Raw genomic sequence first — 16736 nt, 5'->3', positions numbered from 1 at the left:
CCAGTACTAATGGAAGAGAATATCCAAAGATCCAACCAAACACCAATATCACTTCAAAAGATTAACTTCCTAAACTGTCCCAGGTTCTCTCTGATTCCCTATAAAATTGCAGTGAGCAGTCAAGATTCTAGACTAAGATTAACGTTTCTAAAACCGGCTAATCTTCCACATTACTGGTGGCAATGCTGTTCAATACAAATAAAATGTGAGCCATTTGAGATTTTAAATTGTGTAATTACATTACAGCTAATTTCTTTTATTATTATTATTATTATTATTATTATTATTGGTTGTTCAAAACATTTCAAAGCTCTTGACATATCATATTTCATACATTTGATTCAAGTGGGTTATGAACTCCCATTTTTACCCCGTATACAGATTGCAGAATCACATCGGTTACACATCCACGTTTTTACATATTGCCATACTAGTGACTGTTAGCTAATTTCTACTTAACAGAAAGTTACATGTGAAGCCTGAGGGTTCATAAACCAGATGTTTTAATTATTCCTCAAATACAGTCAATTCATGCAGTATCTAATGCAAATATATTTAGGCTGGGTATGGGAGCACACACCTCATTTCAGCATCTCGGGAGTCTAAGACAGGAGGACCACAAGTTCAAAACCAGCCTCACCTAAAGTGAGGCACTAAGTAACTCAGTGAGACCCTGTCTCTAAATAAAATACAAAATAGGGCTGGGGATATGGGGATGTAGCTCAGTGGTGGAGTGCCCCTGAGTTCAATCCTCAGTACCCAAATCCCCCCCCAAAAGGAAGTTTACTGTGAACTCTCTGCTGGTTCATTCTTGAAACTAGTAAATAAATAATTGAGTTTAATTTTGCAGTTACTCTTTCTAAATCCGAGGCATAGGTCCCTCAGACTTAGCAGAAAATAACCGTTGGATATCTTCCCTCATTTTCTTTCCTTCTCTGATTCTTTCCCTGTGTTTCATTATCATTTTTAGTTGTCACTTAGTCTGCTATTGCTTATCTCCCAGGAATACAGAACTATAGCTGCATGAATAAGTATGGGGTTGCACATTTGTGTCATCAGAGAGTCCCAGTAATGGCTGGAAACACGTACACTTGCTGTTTTAATTGTGGTGACTGCACATTGGCCTTTGATATTGTTTTATTACCCTGTTGTCTGTGAAATGAAGGCTTGATTAAAACAGGCTTTAGAGTCTTGTCTCAGCTATTTTAATGTGGCCAGGACTGAAGCTGTGATTGCCCTTCTTCATATTTACATACTTATTTCTATCACTACTACTGTGATTGTCCTGCAGTGTATATTTTTCCCTTGTACTTAAAGCTCCCTGGAATTAGTCTAGTGATGTACTGATATACACACCATGTACCAATCGTTATGTGAAGGTACTCTACACTTGATCACAGAAGTCTCTTTCTTCATAGTTCTAGTATTAGTCAATTTCACAGAGCTCTTTTTAATTTAATTTGCTTCTTAAATAAAAGGTCATTTTCATTCTTGCATCTCTTTCCTATATTGTGAAGAACTGAAACAGAATAGCTTATTATGGAAGCAATTTATCAGTCAGATAAACATATTATTCAATAAACACTGACATGCAAATACACACAGCTGTAGATAATTAAACCTTCTCTTGGTTTTCTATTTTGCTAATCATCATTCTATTTGGTGCTTTTGATTTTAATTAATTAATTAGTTAGTTATTAATTTGATCTTAGAGGTCATTCTTGAAGCCAGAATAATTCTTCCCACTGCAGGAATACCTGAGATGACTTTCTAGTCCTTATGTGCGTTAAAAGAACCAAGCACTTGATGGAGCTGAGCAGGCAAGGTTGTAGAGGGGATGAATATGGCAGAAATTTTGTGGAGTTTGAAAGGCTCTTGCATTAAGCTTATCCATATTGTTAGGATCTTTATAAAATACAAATCTTTAAAAATACAATTCTTATAGTAATGAACTGGATTTGTTGTGTGATTCCAATAGTCTGTTGATAAAAAGAAATATAATTATTGTTTGTCCTCTGACATAAGTTATAGTGGACTCTACCCTGAGCCACAGAATTAGCCTTATAAGTAAACTGAAAAGTTTCATTGCCTAAAATTTTCATATATCCATGTGGTTTCCAGGAAAAATCAGCATCTTCAATGTATAACATGTATTTCACAAATAAAGTAATTCACGTGTTTTGTATAACTTAGTGTTTTTCTTGTTAACACTATACTAACTTTAATCTGTATGTATTTACTAGGAAATTGCCCGGCATTTACGCCCTGGAACCCTAAGAGCAATCTTCGGTAAGACTAAGATCCAAAATGCTGTTCACTGTACTGATCTGCCAGAGGATGGCCTGTTAGAGGTAAGGGAAAGAAAGGTAGACCTTATGTTTATATCACACACTCAGAAATACTCTCAGCAGTTGGCATGTAAGAAACCATTTCATATTCTTCCACTGCACTGTTACTTGGACATCTGATAACTTCAGACTGTAGAAGACAAAACCATAGCTGGGCACAGTGGTGTGCACCTGAGGCGAGAGGATTGCTAGAGCACAGGAGCTCCAGCTCCAGTCCAGTCTGGGCAACATAATGAGACTTCATCTCCTTACAAAAGAAGTCCAAACTAGTGTGGTATATATAACTGGGCCAGCTTCAAAGAATTAAGTGTTTTTTTTTCCTGATTGCCATATATTATAGTTTAAAATAATTTAATAAGAAACTATAACATAACTGAATCTTTTAAAATATAATTTTAAAGCAGGCAATAGTATCTTTATTCTAAGCCATGAAAATATTCCAATGGAATTAAGAACTGCGGTATACAATGTGATAGCATTAAAAGTAATAGCTGCCACTTAGTAACTTTCTATGTGCCAGGCCCTACCATGATAAGTGCTTTTTATGAGTTATTGCTCCTAATTGTCATGGCAACTCTAATAGACTTGTAAAGTTAGATCTAGTTTTTCAGGAACACGCAAGTTAGACTCACAAAGATTAAGAAACAGACCCAAATGAAACAGTTATTAAGCAACAGACCCATATTTTGGCTTCTCATCTAGTGGAATAAATTAAGAAATGGTGATAAAAATTCTAAAAAAAAGAAATGTAAAAATTGATCTGATTTGGGGTTAAGAAAGTTGTTTCTAGACCAAAACAAAGAAATTTTTTTTAAAACAAGTTTAAAAAGTTAATTTTTAATTTATTAGTTGAAAAAAATTTAAATATCAATAGAAACTAAATGAAATTAAAAGACATATCTCCATGAATCTGTCCACCTCCATGCATGTGTGTCTCTTTTTATGCAAAACATACTTTTTTTTCATGCAAGACACAGGCTTATTCTATTAAATTTATTCCCACCAGTTTTGTTTCTGTTGTATTAGTTTCATCAAGATATTCTGCTATAATCCAAGATGTCATCTACTGAAGTCTTATCTAAACTGTGAACCTCAATATGAAATTTTGACATACTTGTGAAATAGAAAAATGTAACAAGTTTTGTTTTTAATTACCGAAAAGATTACATGTTTATTTTAAATTCACCTGTTTTATAAATATTCTCTTTTCCTTTTGTTAGTTTAGGGCCTATACATTAGGTTGGAATAGAGACTATTACTCAGTGAAACCAAATATTATTAACCATGAAATTTATACGCCTTGCAAATGTTATCCCAAGTATGCCTGTGGTTTTGTTCATACAATTTAAAATAGATTATTGCTGCCTTCAGTTTATAAAGACATTTACTAAATGACTAATATCTAATATCGCTGCATTGAAGATTTCACTGCAAATTATCAACTGTGCAGTCTGAAGAATTAATCAAAAACTGGAAGTTGGTGCTCTAGCAGCCTACTTGCGTATTTTTCTAAAAATTTGTTCTTTTTAGATATACATGATAGTAGACTGTATTTTGACATATTAATACATCCATGGAGTATAACTTATTCTAATTAGGATCCCATTTTAGTGGTTTTGCATGATGTGGAGTTTCATTGATCATGTATTCATATATGAGCATAGGAAAGTTATGTCCAATTCATTCTATTGTTTTTCCTATTCCCATACCCCTTCCCTTTCCTTCATTCCCCTTTGTTTAATCAGATGAACTTCTTCCATCCCCACCCAATTGTGTGTTAGCATCAATATGTCAGAGAGAGCATTCATTCTTTGGTTTGGGAGGACTGGCTTATTTCACTTAGTATGACAGACTCCATCCAGTTCCATCTATACTGGCAAATGCCTTAATTTCTTTCTTCTTTATGACTTGGTAATATTCCTTTGTGTATATGTATACCACATTTTCTTTTTCAATTCATCTATTTGAAGGATACCTAGGTTAGTTTCATAGCTTTGCTATTGTGAATTGAAGTACTATAAACATTGACGTGGCTGTGTCACTGTAGTATGTCCTTTGGGGGTAAACCTAGGAGTGGGAAAACTGGGTCAAATGGTGGTTCCATTCCAGGTTTTCTGAGGAATCTTCTTACTGCTTTCCAGAGTGGTTGGTGCATACTTGATGCAACTTGGATGACTCATCCTGTTATCGATAAAATGGAATAGAGAATGCTGACAGGGCCAGGGATGTGCTATTAGTTAGGAAATAATGATTTGCTGGCTTTATTTGTCTTTAAATAATAATTAATATGAAAGCACTTAAAGGCCAAAAGTCCAAGAGTTATCTGCCCATAGAGATCCAAAGAGTAGTTCAGGGTGACACTAAGACCAGCTCCCTTTTCCAGGAAGTACTTGGTTCTCTAGCACTGCTGGTCATTAAAGGAGCATCGTTTTGGGGTAGAGTGACCTTAACATTTATCACCCAACCCAGGATCCTTTTGAAAGGCAGCTCCTGTGGGACAGGAGGCATAAAGCTGAATGTCACAGGCAGAGTGAATTGCGAACAGCAAGAAGAGACAAAGGAGTCTTACTTCATCTTGCCCTAATGTGATGTTTACTGAGCTGTGTTTGTGTCACATGTATAGAGCTGAAAGTGTGATTTCGGTTTATATTTTTCCATCATCCATTATTTCCCATATGTATTTGTACAGTAGACAGTTTTAGCACTTGTCTCACTTGCCGGCATTGTGACAGCATTTTAAAATCAAACAGGACAATTTCTCTGTTCTCATAGAGTTCACAGTAAGTTGGAAGGTCAAAGGTCTTAGCATGAATATAGAAATCTGATTTCTTTTGATGGCTGCTGGTGGTGACAAAAGTCATTTTTGTAATTATAAGGCAGCACCATGTTTATAACATGAGACATCCTGGAATGTTCTCTCACTGGCTGTGTGCTCTGGCACTCTGTGGCAGTAATGCCAAAGCTCTTCAATTTAGGTGTGAAAGCATCAATGGAGAAAATATCCACCTAACTAGTAATGGAGAAATCATGATTCATAGCAAAGAATTTTTAAAGTAATACTGCCCACTACTTGAAAGGCTGCAGTAAAATAGATCTACTCATATTACTGGGACAGCTTAGGGGCAACAGGTATTAAAATCTTGGGGGTATTTCCCACAATTCTACTTTTTACAATCTAACCAAAGGAAGATTATGGCATCCTGACTTCAAAATGGAAAGTTACCTGCAGAGATGTTCATGGATGACTGCAGCAGATGAGTATTTGTAGTAATTAAAGTTGGAAAGAATATACATGTCTAAAGATAGCTCCTCTGTATCCCCGCTTGTGTGTTTTCAAAGCACTTTGCTTCTCTCAACAGTAATAGTATTGCCAGGAGTCAAAATAGCTCTGTCCTCTTGGGCAAGTAGCTTATCTTGCTGTGCCTATGAAGGTAAATAAGGACAGGGCCTGCCTTATCAGATAACATAGTACCTAACAAATAATAATTGCCCAACAAATGATCGTAATTAAGTTATTACTGTGCAGTGTCTCTTTGTTCATGTATTTCCACAAGGGACTAAGTACTCATAGGGGAGAGATTCTTTCCTGGCATGTAAGGAGATTCTTTCTTGCTTTTCAAAAAGTGATTTTGGGAAGAAAAGAGGAAAGAGTTTGATTAAATAAATTATGGTTCCTGCACTCAGTGAAAAATATGTAACATTTTCTAATGATGAAAATATAGACTCTCTACCAGTGGTACCTAACCTTGGCTGCACATTAGAATCACTCAGGCAGTTTTTCAAATACTGATGCTCAGACCCACCCCACAAAGATTCAATTTTTTAAAAAAAAAAAGTTTTCAAACTTCTAGAAAAGTTGCAATTACAATACAAAAAAATAAATGTTTTAAAATGAACATTTGAGAGTCAGTTGTCAATCTAATGTCCTATACTTCTAAATACTTTAGGGTATATTTTTTTAACATAAAAAAAGACCTTTTCAGTCATCTTATAAGTATCTGACTTAGGAGGTCAACATGGGTAGGTACATCACTATCCTAATTCTCAGAGTCCATCCCAGCTTCACCACTTGTCTCAATCAGGTGCCTCAGTAGCCAGAGCCAGCTCAGCATCATACACTACAGTTAGTTTTTTCTTTCGTCTCTTTCAGTCTAGAGCAATTTCTCAGTTTTTTCTTGACTTCCATGACCTTGACACCACTGAAAATAACAAGTAGGGTTCAAAGTGAATGTGTTCAGTTATGCCTTTGCTTGTCAGCCGTTGCTGTTGGCACAGCATAACACTCTGAAGCCACCCCCTCAGCCAAAAGATGCAGCTTACTTTCACACTATGAAAAGTTGTCAGTTTGGTCAATGGCACTCAGATTTGGAATTTCTGGACCTGGAACATTTCCCAAAACAAACCAAGCAATAAATAACAGTAACAAAGCCACACTGGAGATAGACATAGTGACCAACTCTTAAATTTTGCCAAATGAGGACATTAGAAAAAAATCATCTCCCATCATCATTTTGTTTTAAAAGGACATTATCACCAATAGCATTTACTTGTAGAATAAGGGCTGTCTCTTCAACTGGACTAATTCAGCTTTCCCTAACAGCTGACTTTATGCTGGGTACGCCCAGGCACAAGGGCTGAAGTGGCCTGCTGCAGGTTCAGCAGAACAGAGTTATGTTTTCTACAGAGAATTTAAAACAGTAATAGAATCCATCAGAAGTTTTTCTGCTTTTCATTATCACTATGAACAGGCTATCAGAGAGAAAATCCTGTCACCTCCCCAGGCGGAGTGCTCCTGCCATCTCCAGGCTCACCTCTTGCTTTAGATGCCCTGATTTTTCCCAGTTTGCCAGAAGTGGTGAAATGTCATCCTAGCTAGCACCATCCACAGAGTGTTGATCTTGATTTTATTCAAATCTGACATAGCATGTATATGTCATGTTTCATAGGTCAAAGGGAAATGCAAACTATTCAAAGAAAACTGTACAAATCTTAAGTGCACATACATAAAACGTAAGGAACAAAAGTCCTTTCTAGTCATTTAGAGAGGTAGAATCTTCTTGAACTTTTATACCACCCAGGCTCAAATATCAATATTTAAATTTTTTTGACTATGACCAATTGATAAATAAATTAGAATATTCTAATTTTCTACCTCAAAGGAAAAAGCCAAATATTTTCCTTCATAATATTAAGCCCTCCAACATAATATTGACTTAAAACTTAATTTTATCTTCTTCAATGATTAAGTTCTAAATTAATTGAAATTTGTGTTTTATTTAAATTTCACTCATTCATTGATAGGAATGTGTATCCAAGTATTATGGAGTCCTGTCCTCTATAAAGAATGGGGAGTTTGGATGGGAAAATAAGACAAAATGCACATGCAAACTTAAATTATTTTGTCCAGCATGTGGAAGTGTCACCATGCAGTGAGTGTATGGTGACGTGTCAGAAATAGATACTCAGCATAAGAGGCGATGGAGAGCCATGTGTCTGTGGTCAAAGGGACCAGGAAATGTTCATTAATGAAATGGCACTTGGAAGCAGCCTGGAGGAATAAGGCAATTTTCATACACAGAGAAGAAGAAAACCTGGCAGCTAATGTTGAATGTTTCTTTCTGATGATAATAATGAACATTAGGATAATAGTGATGATAATAACAGCTTCAGATTCCTCAGTGATACATACCAGGCACTGTGCTACTGTGCTCAAAATCCCTACTGGGTAGCTCCTGTTATTCCTTTTTTATACATAACGTGATTGAAGCTCTCATGACCAGGATCACACTGCGAGTAATGATAAATTTCAAACCCACATCTGCTAAGTCCAAAACATGCTTTTTTTCTAGAAAATTAGGACCAATAGGACAAAATGGTTTCCATTTGAATGCCAATTCTTAATTTATTCATAAGCTGCTAAAACCACAACTAAACAGTTTTTCCATGATAGTTTATAGGAGGTCTGCCATATTAAGGGACATGAGTTTATGGGTATGTACAACACACAGTGGCTGCTATGACTCTAGAAAACAGGAAGCCATCAAAGATACTTGACAGAGCAATGGCCTGATTGCAAACAGAGTTCCCAAAACTTTGCCCATGCATCAGAGTTTAAGGTGAACAGGTAATCGTAGTGACGGGAGCAGATACTGCAGTCCTTCATTAAGAAGTCTTGAGAACCATTTAAAAAACACCGCTTAAAGGTATCCATTTCTACTATAAATATAATTCTTGAATAATGCTCATCTCCTCCACTAACTTCTGTGCCCTATGAGAAAAGTGACCTTGAATCTTTTGCTTATTGCTCACCACCCCTTTAGTCCAGAACTATTCAAAGAAATGATAATGATAATAATTATAAGTGCTCACTTTATGCCAGGCACTGGGCTAAGTACTTTCGGAATAGCCAGTGCATTCAAAACTAGATTGTCTGGCTTGAAGTCTGCCACTTCCTAGGTGTTCGAGTAAGTTGATTCAACTCTTGTGCCTTGATTCTCTCATCTTTAAGGTAAGGATAATAATAGTACTTATCTCAAGTGATTGTGGTATGATATAAGTTAGTTGATAATAGGTGAATCAATAAGAACAGGAAGTGTTCAATTAAATTTTGGTTAATGATAATTACTATCATAATAATTAACAATTCTTGGTCTTTTCATTGAAAAATAAACATATTAGAGTCAAAGGAAACACTTTAACTTTTATGGCATGCTTGTCACATGTCAGGCCTGCCAGGCTCTTCCACAAATGTCATCCCAGCTCAGGTTAAACTCTAAGTAAAATTACACTGTCAGATTCAGCCTCATACAAAGTACACACAGATCTGGTTTCAAATAATATGTTTTTAGAAGAAATAAAGGGGCTTTTTATTCTTTTAGTATAGCCTTCAGTGATGGAAACACAAGCCACATTCCCTTGCCAACAACCCAGGTGCCAGTCTCCTTGCCACAGTGGGCTGAACTTGCTCCACTTGTATGTTGTTTTCTTCTTTCCAAGCTCTCTTTTTTTGGTGAAACTCTATTTCCTATCACCTGGCAGCAAATTGAATTCATGGATGATTTCCTTAGGCAGCCGAGATTGGAGAGTAAAAGCCAGCCGAGCTGTCAGGGAGGGAGTGGGAATACATGCTGTGTCTGGAGAAGCAAAACTTCCCATCGCTTGTTAAACACCACAATCAAAATGTCGTTCTGTCCCTACCACGGAATGCTTATCTCAAGTCTTTCTTGTTTTTGTTTTTTGCTGTACTGAGAATTAGTCTCTGGAACACTCTACCACTGAGCCATACATCCCTAGCCCTTTGTATTTTTCTTATTTTGAGACAGGGTCTCACTGAGTTGTCCAGGTTGGTCTCAAATTTATAGTCCTCCTGCCTCAGACTTCTAAATCACTGGGATTACAGGCATGTGCCACCATGATCAATTCTACATAATTTTCCACAACAGAGAAATTAAAAGGTTAGCAAGAGCACTTGAAATCCAGAGCAGTACCAGCAGTTGTTTATCTGTTAGTTGCATACTACTCACCAAAATACATCTTTTTGATAAGGATCCAAACAGATTAGTTACTCCTTAGATTCTTGAATTTGAAAATATTTGCAACAAGATTAAGACAAGTATTTTGTAATTGAATGAAGGTGATTAAGAATCATGAAGGGACTCAAAGTCATATACTAGAAAGAAGTTTAAGGACTGTCGTGCCAGATCTATGTAGTCTAAATTTGAGAAGATTATTTCATCCACATATAATCCTCTGCCAGTAGACAGAAATGCATAACCCAAATATTAACCTGAGTTAAATATATTTTACAACTAATAAGTAAATATGCTCCCTAGTGATTTTAGCTGACAGTTCTGAGGTTGAAAGAACTTCCACACAGCTCTGATAGAGCCCGTGGTGAGTATGGCACCTTGTAGAAAGGAATAACTAAGAAGAGGTGCCAGTGTGGTGCATGGATAGGGTGTGGCACTAATCATATCTTAGGAAGGGTGGCACAGTGCCCTAACTCAAGATCTGGTCTCCTCGCCCAACCACCCTGATACACATTAACACTGGGAACCATGGAGGTGCCCTGGGGCTTCCCTCCCTGGCTCTGAAAAGTGCCCAGGAAGATGAAAGAACATTCACTGTCCTTGGCTCTTGTCATGTGGCCCTGAATTCTTGCCTTGGATCTTCACACTGCTTCATTTTTTAACCAGTGACTAAGCATTTGCTGAGATAATAAATAACTCTCAGGTGACAGATTAAATCATTAGAGAAGACATAGAATGGAAAATAAAACATTGACCTAGCCAGACCCGCCTTCCTTTTCATTCATAAAATATTAGTGCCTCCCACTTTGATTTCAGAGTGAAAATTGTTAAACTCACTACTGACTGTTCTGTGTCTATTAGACAGTAATGGCTATTTCTGTTTTAACCAGAAAAAAATGGGAATAGTGTAACAGAAAGAAAACATAGGCCCAGAGTCTCCTAGAACAAATGTACTGAGAAGGTTTGAAGATTAAGGGTAGCTTTTAAACAAACTTGAAAGAACTTTGGTCTTTAAATGTCAAACGCCCCCACCACCACATAGAAGATAATTCTATGTAGATAGCTACCTGTGAAATAATTGTGAAAGAAATGATAACAGCTGCTGCTCCCTGCTTGCCTATGACTTGAGCATTCTTTTAGCTACGAAGGTAGCATCTCATTGACATCTGCAAAGCGTCTTGTCCACAGCGAAGTCACACTTTCTCTCAATGAAGGAATAAATGGTTCAAACCACCATGGCTGGTAGTTTTAAATCTCATGAGATACATGTTTGATATCATAGGACCTGAATATAGTCATGTTTGTGGCAAAATTTAAGATAGCTCTGCTATAGGATTTATTTGTGTTAATTTCTTTATAGCACCTGCTTATTGCTTTTGTATTTTTAATATACTGTGGCAATATTAACTAGCTTGTACAAAACATTGTCTTAAGTGTTTCATATGCACTAACTTATATTACTCTTTGAAAACCTAATGAAGTACATGTGGTCATCCCATTTATAGACGAATAGCTAATGTACAGAAATGTGAAGCAACTGTCCAAAGTCATTCAGTGGGAAGCTAGCAGAAGAGACTTGAACCCAGGCAGCCTGGCCCAGAACATGCACTGTCATTTCACTGCCCTCCAAGTACAGTCTCTTGAGTTCATGACAGAATGGGATGTAGAGTAGAGAAGTTAAGTCAGGGGAAGGTATTACAGGATATGCAACCAGAATATTTGGCCTCCCTCAAATATAACTAGGATGATTGGATATTTACTTCTGTTTTATTCTTATTAATATTTTTGTTCACTAACTCATCTGTTTTAAATGAAAAATATAAAATCAGTTATCCCTCAGTATTTCCTCAGTGATGGACCACTACAGTCTTTGAACTCTCCGAGGCATAAGAAGAGGTTGGGGACCCCCCATAATCATGAAGGATTCTTCTCTGTGTCGTTGTGCTCACCTGTCATGGGGGTGCAGTCAGTGTTTGTTGCATGACAGCATGTTCCCATTTGCCATTTCAGTGGCAGCGTGTCATGATTAACACAATCAGAGTGCTTTTACACCTCTTTGTCCTTGTGCCCGTACATGCATCTGTTAAAGCATTTGGTATCTTGAAAATCATTTCTTGTTTCTGTGTTGTTCTCCCTTCAGTATGATCCTCTGGAGAATAGGGATCATGTCTTATGCTTCTGTCCCGAGGTATTGGCAAAGCACCTTATTATCAGTGACCTGATTGATTATTGACAGATGGAAGGAAGGGAGGAATGGAGCAGGCAGGTGAGAGCCAGTGTCTCTGTATCTCTGTTTTACATGGAGTGACAGTTATTGGCTTTGATTGTTGGAAATTTTTGAAATATACTTAAAGATTTTATTTCTTGGGTTTGATGGTGCTCCCATGGTTTAGCCCCTGGGAAGAGGCCACTGGTCATCAAGCAACATGCGCATCCTCTTGTCTCCTGGGCATGCCACTCCATTTTGTTGCATAATTATTTCATCCTCCAAAGGATTTTTCTCTTTTGGTGAGTCATCTATAGTCACTGATGAGCACATTCTTTTCTTCTTAGTGTATATGGATGCCTATGTGAATTACTACAGGTCAAGCAGCATCCACACTGCCTCCCACAGTGTGGACAGAGGCTCAGAAGTCAGCCTTGGAGATTATGGCTGATTCTTTGAAAAGCCACAAACTGACTTGAGACAAATGTGAAGTGTACTGTCCCCCGACCTAACAATATTGAATGCTGTATCTCTCCATTTTACTCTTTCTTGTTCCCCCAGGGCTACTGTACCCTCATATTTCACCACATTTTCTCTCCTATCTCTATGTACTGTGTACTCATGATTGTGTTGGATCCTTTCCAGGAGTTTAAAAAAATCAATTTTCCTATATAATTCTATGGTTTTGCTTTTCAATACAGGTCAACAACATGGGAGACATTCTTGTTTGGTGGCTTTCAATCTGTTTTACTGCCTCTGTCATCTTCTATACAGAACTGTCTACTCCTTCAGCGATATTTCTCATCTCTGCAGGCCCTAGTGGGAGTTGGGGCTAGAATGAGGCTGTATGTGGGCTCTTAGTAGGTGCTTTGAAGAAGTGTTCTTCCAGGGAAGCTGCTGATCACCTGCTTTTCTGTGCCATCACTAAAGACAGCAGATGAATCTGGCCTGAGGGAGGAAGTGCCAAAGTCCGCGGAAACAGGATTCTCATTGGGTTCTCTCCAGGCACGCTGTAAAAGCCTCAGCTCATAGTCGGTTATGTAACGAATGGTAACCCTTCTAATGATCAGTACTGGTCCCTTTTGGTTTCAACCTTGGAGTTGCAAGTAGCTTATTCTGGGTAAAGGAATCACAGTCATGCTGGTTTAAAACAAAATAATAATAATAATAATAATATTTTTTTTTGCTTGAAATATCAATGTACATAATTTTCTGTACAAAGTTCTCCCCTTTCCTTGTTACACATTAACTTTCTGGTTACTGTATAATCACCATCTGAAAGCTAAAGATCTGCTGTTTACTAGGCACAAGGCAAAGAGAACTATAAAATGTACCTCAGTAGCACACAACATAGCTTCTATAAGGTCATTGTCATTGTAGATTTTCTGAGTATTGCCTTCAAATTATTTTAATAAAGAATCTATTGCTCTACTGTTCACAGAAACCCATGGTGATATTGAAAACTTGGACTAATATATTTTTATCCATTTTGCTAGGGGCTAAATAACTTTATTGTTTGTTCTGTATTGACAGCCTTTGTTGACACTTAACACAAGTATTAAGTTTACTCTCTCATATGCCAGTTTGTCTTCTCAAAGTTGAGAGATGTTATCTGTACATTCCCTTGGCTCTCCTCGCACTGTTCATTTTGGTCCTTCTTAGGTTAACATGTATTTATTGAAGGCCTGTTTGTACCAGTCACTATTTGAGACACTATTTAACACACAGTCTCTACTCTAAAAGAACTTAGTGGTCTCTAGGAAAGATTGTTATTGAAATTGGTAATTTTCACATCAGGGAGTAGGTAGTAGAAGGCTGATCTTCACCAGGTATCACTAGAACCTTGGAACCTGTATAAATACTTCATTTCCTAGCATGAGAATCAGATGAGGCTCCAGGAAGATAGGAGATCTGCTGCACATAATTGAGGACACATTTTTAAAACAAGAAAAAGGAAAGTGATGTTCCAGGCAGAGGGAATGATATGTGTGCTGGAAAGCCTCAGAAGGCTGTACTGGAAAGCCCCTGGGCTGGGGATGTGACTAGGAGGTAACGTGTTTGCCTCACACACACCAGGCCCTGGGTTCAATTCCCAGCACTGCAAAAGTAAAGAATACCATATTGTCCACTAGTTAGAATGAAGTAAAGCATTATTCAATATATTCATATTATAAGAAATTTGATACACATATATCTGTTCAACAGATTAAAGTTCTAGGAAGAATTATTTGGCCAAATCAAAACCATAAATTCATTCACTGAACACTTAAAACCAGACACTGTGTAGGCTCTGAGGAGACTGGTGAATAAGAGACATACCCGTGTCCAGAGTTCATATTCCAATGAAGAAAGCAGACCTTCATCAGATTATCACCAAAAGGAATGAGTCTGATTAGTGCCTTGTAGTAAGAGAAGGAACAACGTGATAGGGAACCTGGTGTAGCTGGGGGATGAGGGAGAGTTTCCTGAGCAAGTGACACTTGGACTGAGACCTGGAGAAGTGAGTGTCAGCTGGGAAAGGAGATAAAAGCTCTCCAGCAGAGAGAATGGCGGCTTCTAAAACTGATTGAGGGAAATGTTTCCTTTAGGAAGGGAAGCAAGGAGCACAGGGCAGCGGGGAGGACAGAGTGGGGTGACCCTGCGAGATGGAGGCTAGGCCATCAGTGGGAGAATGGGTGGTGACATGGTCAGGTTTGTATTTTCTAAGAGATATGACTGGCTAATGTGTGGAAATGGACCAAAGAGGGTCAAGTCGGGAAGAATTTTTAAATAACATATTAGTGTAGCAACTGAAAATACAGACATCATGCCTTTTAATTTAGAGCTTGGTATAAGTGTATAAATTGTGTCTGTGCTTTAGCTTCTCTTGTGGAAGATGATGAGACAGAACTTGTAGTTCTCAGGCTTCCCCACAAAGGAGCTGAGAACTTAACCCTGAGACCTGGGGCAGCAGCTTCAACCCTGAACTGCTCCCTGTGTGGCCCCAGCATGCCAGATGTGAATTAGCATTTTGTAGGTGTGCCAGGAGGTGACAGAGGTGGAGAAGCTCTGCTGTAATCCCTGTTTTTGCACTAACATTTCTTGATTCTAGGTTTTGAATAACTGAAATCCTAATTCAACCCCCTTGTTTCTATCAATGAGTAGAGCATGACCCAAAGTAGAAAAATGGGTCACCTATGATCATGTGGCTGGGTATACAAAATCAATCAGTATTCTTGGGTTTTTCTACTATGCCACATGCTATACCCTTTGTAATCAGTGTGATTGATCATTATCAGAGTTCCAAGAGTTTTTTCCCTTTTTTATATAAACAAATACATTTTTGATGACTAATAAATTATTGCTCCATGTTATTAAGCATCCTTTTTTCTAAAATTTGAAGCTTAAAAACTGAGAAACCAATTCCCAGAATAAAACTTCTTACCTTTTCCTGGATAAGTTGAAATAATTGCAAGACTAGCATTTCTAGGTTGCTCCAAAGTTTGCAGAAGTGATGAGTACAGGAAGTTAACTGAGCTTTTAATTACTTTTACTTGGTTTGAACTTGAGCCCAAAGGTAAAAGTTTAAAGTTGAGTTTAGATCTCACTGTGCCAAATTGGCTTCTTATAGCATCCATTAGAAACTAAAGTGAGGGGGAAGTCCAGAAGTATAGCAATTCTGGGCATATGCTTGAGAGTCTGGTTACCTGTGTTCAATTCCCAGAGTCTCTACCACCAACATTGTGACTTAAGGAAAATTACCTTTCTTAGACTCATCTTCCCAACTTACAGAATTGAAGTAATTACATTACACAGTAAGAATTAAATAAGGCAACATATATGGAGGACTCTATCATCAGAGTTCAATGCAGAAGAAAGAAATCACTCTAGCTATTTAAGAAAGGAATTTATATATACAAGGAAAGTCACTGAAAGGGCCAGACTGCTTCAGGAACATTGAATGCATCCTCACATTGCTATAACTGTGATCCAGAGCTCTGCAGTTATTCTTGCTTTCACCTCAGCTACGACTGCTGGTATAACTGCCTCTCATAGCCTTGAGAGTGGTATAGAGACCTGGACAGCTGCATCTTCTCCGGGCTTGCTTGCCAACATTCATGGCCAAAGATAGATGGCCTTGGGCCTTTCTCTTCCAGATTTCACACAGTGCCTGTTGGTGGAGTCTAATTTGTAGCATGAGCCCTAGCTGTAAGGGAAGTCTGGAAAATGTAGTTTGTTGCTTTGTAGCCACCAAATACAAGGATGATGGAGAGGAAGAGAGATTCAATCTTAGTGTCTGTAGTATCTGCCACAAAGCTAAAGCCTGGGGTCTGGCCTATGGCAAATGGCCAATAAGTGAAAGTTGCTATTTCTTGCTGTTATTGATTTATTAGTAGTAGGAGTATGGATAGTACTTAATGTCCACACATAATTTATTTTTATTCACCTGAAAATATTAACATGATTCTGTTTTTAGGGGATTCACTAAGGTAACAAATCTAAGTCTTCATCTGCATTTCAAACCCATTATATTTATTTATTAATTTATTTTAGTTGTGGTTGACACAATACCTTCCTTTATTTATTTGTTTGTTTGTTTGTTTATATGCTGTGCTGAGGATCAAGCCCAGAGTGTCACATGTGTGAGGCGAGCGCTCTACCACTGAGCCACAA

General features: G+C 37.7%; 1 protein-coding gene and 1 long non-coding RNA gene across 7 annotated transcripts in view; one reads left to right on the top strand and one right to left on the bottom strand.

The window, feature by feature from the left end:
• Nme7 (NME/NM23 family member 7) overlaps window positions 1-16736 on the top strand; it is a 165751-nt gene that overhangs the window by 127740 nt on the left and 21275 nt on the right. For 5 of the 6 annotated variants that reach the window (XM_021722680.3, XM_021722682.3, XM_078022276.1 and 2 more), the window contains 2 exons: window positions 2244-2351; window positions 12785-13527. In XM_021722680.3, the coding sequence (XP_021578355.2) occupies window positions 2244-2351; window positions 12785-12919 (243 nt within the window). In that variant the 3' untranslated portion in view covers window positions 12920-13527. Of the gene's footprint in view, window positions 1-2243; window positions 2352-12784; window positions 13528-16736 lie in introns of those variants that run through there. The other variant, XM_078022274.1, reaches the window with a different exon arrangement.
• On the bottom strand, window positions 8225-15839 carry LOC144367103 (uncharacterized). Its single transcript, XR_013426341.1, has 2 exons — window positions 15508-15839; window positions 8225-13223 (listed from the first exon to the last, which is right to left on the bottom strand). It is a non-coding gene; the product is annotated as an uncharacterized LOC144367103 (long non-coding RNA).

Source organism: Ictidomys tridecemlineatus, chromosome 10 (assembly GCF_052094955.1).
Source record: "Ictidomys tridecemlineatus isolate mIctTri1 chromosome 10, mIctTri1.hap1, whole genome shotgun sequence".
Classification (NCBI taxonomy): Eukaryota; Metazoa; Chordata; class Mammalia; order Rodentia; family Sciuridae; genus Ictidomys; species Ictidomys tridecemlineatus.
The sequence above is the reverse complement of the archived record's forward strand: the minus strand, read 5'-3'. Positions and strand labels throughout refer to the sequence as shown.